Below are 6050 nucleotides of genomic sequence, written 5' to 3' on the forward strand. Positions count from 1 at the left end.
GGCTGAGCATGCATGTGCATGGGAAGCCCCCTATATATTAGATGGTCAGCGGACGTAGACCTGATGTGCTGCAGCAATACATTATTCGTATTTCAGTTCTCCATTTTTAAGATCTCTGCATGCTGTCATTGAATGAGGCCTTCTGATTTCCATGTATCCAGCCTGATACACAGAGCATTGTCTGGGCTGTAGCAAACTCTCCACTGTCTTTTCACTGCTGGCAAGCAGAGGTTTTGAGTCTTGGGGAAGTGAAGCGCACAGAGTGGCGGATGTGTTCTCTAGGAGCTGTGATTACTCATCAGACGTGCAGAATAGGAGGAATGTAGAAATTGGGCAGGGCGTTGGCCTGGGGCCTATGGGTGCGGCTCCCTCCTCTTAAACCTTCTGCTTCCCTGTCTGCTCAGAGACTCGCACTTCTCTGCTGCTCCGGCGTCCTCGCTCTGCTCACCATGGTAAGTGCTCACCCTCACCGCCGAGACATCCAGAAGGCTCAGCCGTCCTATGTGGCGTGCTAGTCCTGGCAGCTCAGAACGTGCTGGGCCTTGTAGTCCTGGCAGCTGCCGGCTCAGAACGTGCTGGGCCTTGTAGTCCTGGCAGCTGCCGGCTCAGAACGTGCTGGGCCTTGTAGTCCTGGCAGCTGCCGGCTCAGAACGTGCTGGGCCTTGTAGTCCTGCTCCTTGTGACTCTGTAGTGAACTTTCTGCAGGGCACACCCTGAGATATTGGGGGCTCCAGCTACTGCAAAACTACAACTCCCAAGATACTCTGACTGCCTTGCTGTGACATCATACACCGTCTGTAGTGATGTTGTTATAGTGTATATGTGCAGATTGACATCGCTGTTATAGGGTGTATAGGTGGGCTGTGATGACATCGCTGTTATAGGGTGTATAGGTGGGCTGTGATGACATCACTGTTATAGGGTGTATAGGTGGGCTGTGATGACATCACTGTTATAGGGTGTATAGGTGGGCTGTGATGACATCGCTGTTATAGGGTGTATAGGTGGGCTGGGATGACATCGCTGTTATAGGGTGTATAGGTGGGCTGTGATGACATCGCTGTTATAGGGTGTATAGGTGGGCTGTGATGACATCGCTGTTATAGGGTGTATAGGTGGGCTGTGATGACATCGCTGTTATAGGTGGGCTGGGATGACATCGCTGTTATAGGTGGGCTGGGATGACATCACTGTTATAGGGTATAGGTGGGCTGTGATGACATCGCTGTTATAGGGTGTATAGGTGGGCTGTGATGACATCACTGTTATAGGGTGTATAGGTGGGCTGTGATGACATCACTGTTATAGGGTGTATAGGTGGGCTGTGATGACATCGCTGTTATAGGGTGTATAGGTGGGCTGGGATGACATCGCTGTTATAGGGTGTATAGGTGGGCTGTGATGACATCGCTGTTATAGGGTGTATAGGTGGGCTGTGATGACATCGCTGTTATAGGGTATAGGTGGGCTGTGATGACATCGCTGTTATAGGGTGTATAGGTGGGCTGTGATGACATCACTGTTATAGGGTGTATAGGTGGGCTGTGATGACATCACTGTTATAGGGTGTATAGGTGGGCTGTGATGACATCGCTGTTATAGGGTGTATAGGTGGGCTGTGATGACATCGCTGTTATAGGGTGTATAGGTGGGCTGGGATGACATCGCTGTTATAGGGTGTATAGGTGGGCTGTGATGACATCGCTGTTATAGGTGGGCTGGGATGACATCACTGTTATAGGGTATAGGTGGGCTGTGATGACATCGCTGTTATAGGGTGTATAGGTGGGCTGGGATGACATCGCTGTTATAGGGTGTATAGGTGGGCTGTGATGACATCGCTGTTATAGGGTGTATAGGTGGGCTGTGATGACATCGCTGTTATAGGGTGTATAGGTGGGCTGTGATGACATCGCTGTTATAGGTGGGCTGGGATGACATCACTGTTATAGGGTATAGGTGGGCTGTGATGACATCGCTGTTATAGGGTGTATAGGTGGGCTGTGATGACATCGCTGTTATAGGGTGTATAGGTGGGCTGGGATGACATCGCTGTTATAGGGTGTATAGGTGGGCTGTGATGACATCACTGTTATAGGGTGTATAGGTGGGCTGGGATGACATCGCTGTTATGTGTATAGGTGGGCTGGGATGACATCGCTGTTATGGGGTATAGGTGGGCTGTGATGTCATCGCTGTTATGGGGTATAGGTGGGCTGGGATGTCATCACTGTTATGGGGTATAGGTGGGCTGGGATGACATCAGCTATAGTTTGGTCTCCTGGATGCCTCGTTGTCTGTCTGATGTCTACGGCGGCCCGGCTCTTATCGGTCAGGGAGGGGCCCGACCTCTAACGGTCGCTGCTGTGTAACAATGCAGGGAGGGGCCGCCCGCTGATAACCTCCGGGTGGAGATAATAACCCGGGGATGTAATGTGGTGGCTACCAGCTATTGCTCCCTGTTATCAGCCATTTCAGGACAGGGTGGTGGGCTCTGCACTGCTAGGGTTACCGGCCCTTTAATGCTGGGAGGTTTTATTTTTTACTTTTCAATAAAAAAAAAAAATTAAACTGAGCGTACGCCACCTCGGCTTGATTCCTGCGACTGCTCCTCGTTATTGTGCAAGGCGGAGAAGTCTTCCCTTCCCTGCGGCCACATAAACCCCGGGCACCGCCAGTAACGATGCCTTATGTGCCTTCACAATGGCTGCTGCCCACTGACCAGGCCTCATGGGGGGTGATTGACAGGGACCCCCAGACTTCAATATCCTGAGGAGCCTGGGGAGGGTGCGGTGTGGATGAGACACCTAACACCATGAAGGAGGCCTCACTAAGCTTCAGAACATGGAGCAAAGTGTTGGTCGGGGACCCCTGTGACTGGAGGGTTTGGGGGTGTCCGGGGCACTTCCTTTAGAGACTTTCTAATGCCCAGGCCTGCAGGTCATGGAGATGAATATACAGTGCCGTCAGGTACGCGTGAGGCCGGGCGTGTGCCTACATGTCCTCGGTAGTCCTGACATTCCAGGCCCATCACCATGGGAGACGGTGGGGTGTAGCCGCAGCCAAATAAAACACAAGATCTCATGGCAACAGTCAGCTATTGTGTGGTCAACAGCTCCACCTGAATGGAAACTGTCAGCATGAGGAGGTGTGGGAAGGTTTGCTGCCGTTTCTTACAATGAAGCAGGAGTGTAGCTATAGGGGGTGCGGAGGTCCCTGGTGCTTGAGGGGCCGGTTCTCCGGTCAGACCAGTCATTTCCACTGCAGAGAGGCTGTACACCCAAGGGCGTGACTGAACGTTCCTGGGCCCTGGTGCAGAAATTCTGGTTGGGCTCCACTGTGCAATTTCTCTTTCCGGCCAGAATTTTCAGCTACGTGTCTAGATACGAAGGCTTGGAGAGCACCTCGCCAGTGGACAGTCAGGACCTGGCGGGGCTCCCTCCAGGCCAACAACTATTACAGTAGAGCTCCATAATAATGAACCCTACTGCGGCCTTATATACAGGGCTCCGGTCTAGGGCAGTGAAAGGCTTAACGTGGGTGCACCCCTGATGGTCCAGGGTAGTGAAGGGCTAAATGTCTACATCCCTGGTGGTCTAGGACAGTGATGGGGTTAATGTGTGTATTCCTAGTGATCAAGGACAGTAAAGGGCTTAATGTGTATATCCATGGTGATCTAGGACATTGAAGAGGTTAATGCTTGTATCCACCGGTGGTGTGGGATGGTGAAGGGGTTAATGTGTGTATCACTGGTAAGCTAAGGAAACGGGAGGGGACCACTGACTTAAGGTTCTGGTTACAACTCTGTCCCCTATAAGCATTCTGGACTCACCATGGCTGACAAAGTCTATGAGCTCCAGGCAATGCAGGTGGGGCCCAGGGTATGAGCCGCTCTGTGTATAAGGTCCCAATCCCCCCCCCCCCCCACACTACCAACTCCATGCATCATAATAAGCTACATGCTAAGAATCACACCGCCATATTGTCTGTGTATATATGGGTAGTAGGGCAATAAACTCCGGGATCTCATCCACTTTTAGGCACAACAACGACAGAATCCCCCAACCGAGATGGAGCGGTCAATGGAGAAGATGATCACCTGCTTCCAGAGATACGCCGGCAAGGAGGGCAGCCAGGCCTCCATGAACTACAAAGAGTTTGAGAAGTTCATGAACACGGAGCTGGTGTCCTTCACCAAGGTAAGTGACAGCTGCCTCTGGGCCATTAGGCTGTGTCCACTCAGACTGACCTAGTGTAAGGCCCAAGTTCCTGGAGAGAAGGTAGAGGAGCATTCATCCTCGGGCAGAGCCAGGCCATGACAGCACCAAGATCTCAGCCCATGGGACACCTCCAGGAGATCCCATGAGAACATGTAGCATTATTTCTATGGATTAGTAGAACCTCCACTGAGGTGGGAATGCCCACATACAGCCCACATAAACCCTGGGAGCAAGCAATTAAAATTCTAACCCTAACCCCGGGTAGCTGCTCCCATATTCAGGGGCGGATCTGGATCTTAGTCTTTTCTGCTCCAGTGATGTCATTGTCCCAGCCTATGAGGGTCTCCCATCTGTATAATAAGGTCTCTGATCCATGTAACGTCTCTTTCCCGCCCTCCCAGAACCAGAGGGACCCATCCATCCTACAGAAGATGATGAACTCTGTGGACGGTGGGGTTGATGGGAAGAAGGACCAGGAGATGGACTTCCAGGAGTTCCTCAACCTCATCGGGGGCATCATGGTGGCTTGTAACGACGCCCTGGCCAAGTGCCCCCAAGAAAAGAAGGTAGTAAGTCCATTTCTCGCCTGTCCTATGGAGCGAACCTCTGTGTCCACGATGTGGACATAACAGAGCTGCAGTTGGCGATGTGTTGCCCTCCCCTCTGGGCACTGCATTACATCTGGGGTGGGCATATTACTAGTGACTTCTTCTATGTGATGGTGTCTTCTCCCCAGAATCCAGTCCCCGCCACAAAACCCACAGAGATGGAGTCTTCCATGGAGAACATCATCCGGGTCTTCCAGCACTACGCCGGCAAGAAAGGAGACAAGAACCAGTTGAATTACACAGAGTTTGAGGCTTTCATGAATACCGAGCTGAAGTCCTTCACAGATGTAAGTAGGAGCAGGGCCCCCAGCAGCACAGAGCATTTCAGGAGAGCAATGTGCTGATCTTGTGGAGGTCAAAGGATGAGTTACATAGTGGAAGGAGCAGGGACTACAGCAGCACAGAGGATTTCAGGAGAGGAATATGCTGATCTTGTGACTCTAATGTGTTGTCCTCTTCTGTCGCCTTCAGAGCCAGAAGGACCCCAACATTGTGCGCAAGCTGATGGAGTCGGTGGACGGAGCAGTGGACGGTAAACAGGACAGAGAGCTGAACTTCCAGGAGTTCATGAACCTGATAGGTGGCATCATGGTGGCTTGTCATGACGCTATGTTGAGACACCTGAAGAGGGTGTGAGACCCCCCCCCACCCCCCACCCTGCACGCCCCCGCTCCTCACATCTTACATGTCCATCTTCTGCTGTCACTTTTGTTGTAATAAAATAATAAAATATTCTTCCGTCTCATGGTTCCTCTGTGCTGAGGCCCCTGGAGATGGAGGGCCACACCAAATGTAATCTAACTCCTAAGAGGATGTGTCCGGAGGCCCCCTGTGCAGCTGGTCTGCGTCGTCTCCGGCCCTGCCTGTGTAATTGGTATATTCTGATAGTGGAGCACCTCCTAGAGGTCTAGTTGGTATATTCTGATAGTGGAGCACCTCCTAGAGGTCTAGTTGGTATATTCTGATAGTGGAACGCCTCCTAGAGGTCTAGTTGGTATATTCTAGTACTAGAGCACCTCCTAGAGGTCTAGTTGGTATATTCTGATAGTGGAGCACCTCCTAGAGGTCTAGTTGGTATATTCTGATAGTGGAGCACCTCCTAGAGGTCTAGTTGGTATATTCTGATAGTGGAACGCCTCCTAGAGGTCTAGTTGGTATATTCTAGTACTAGAGCACCTCCTAGAGGTCTAGTTGGTATATTCTGATAGTGGAGCACCTCCTA

General features: G+C 51.5%; 1 protein-coding gene across 2 annotated transcripts; it reads left to right on the plus strand.

The window, feature by feature from the left end:
* The first annotated feature begins 297 nt into the window (after positions 1-297).
* Positions 298-5562, plus strand: LOC122921895. Of its 2 annotated transcripts, none has more exons than XM_044272195.1 (5): positions 298-452; positions 4041-4199; positions 4622-4789; positions 4957-5115; positions 5300-5562. In XM_044272195.1, the coding sequence occupies exons 1-5, from the start codon at positions 450-452 to the stop codon at positions 5462-5464; spliced, it is 654 nt and encodes a 217-aa protein (XP_044128130.1). In that variant the 5' UTR covers positions 298-449; the 3' UTR covers positions 5465-5562. The 2 variants fall into 2 exon arrangements, with proteins under 2 accessions (XP_044128130.1, XP_044128131.1); XM_044272196.1 differs by having other exon boundaries at positions 4622-4786.
* The last annotated feature ends 488 nt before the right edge of the window (positions 5563-6050 follow it).

The sequence above is a fragment of the Bufo gargarizans genome, chromosome 11, assembly GCF_014858855.1.
Source record: "Bufo gargarizans isolate SCDJY-AF-19 chromosome 11, ASM1485885v1, whole genome shotgun sequence".
Classification (NCBI taxonomy): domain Eukaryota; kingdom Metazoa; phylum Chordata; class Amphibia; order Anura; family Bufonidae; genus Bufo; species Bufo gargarizans.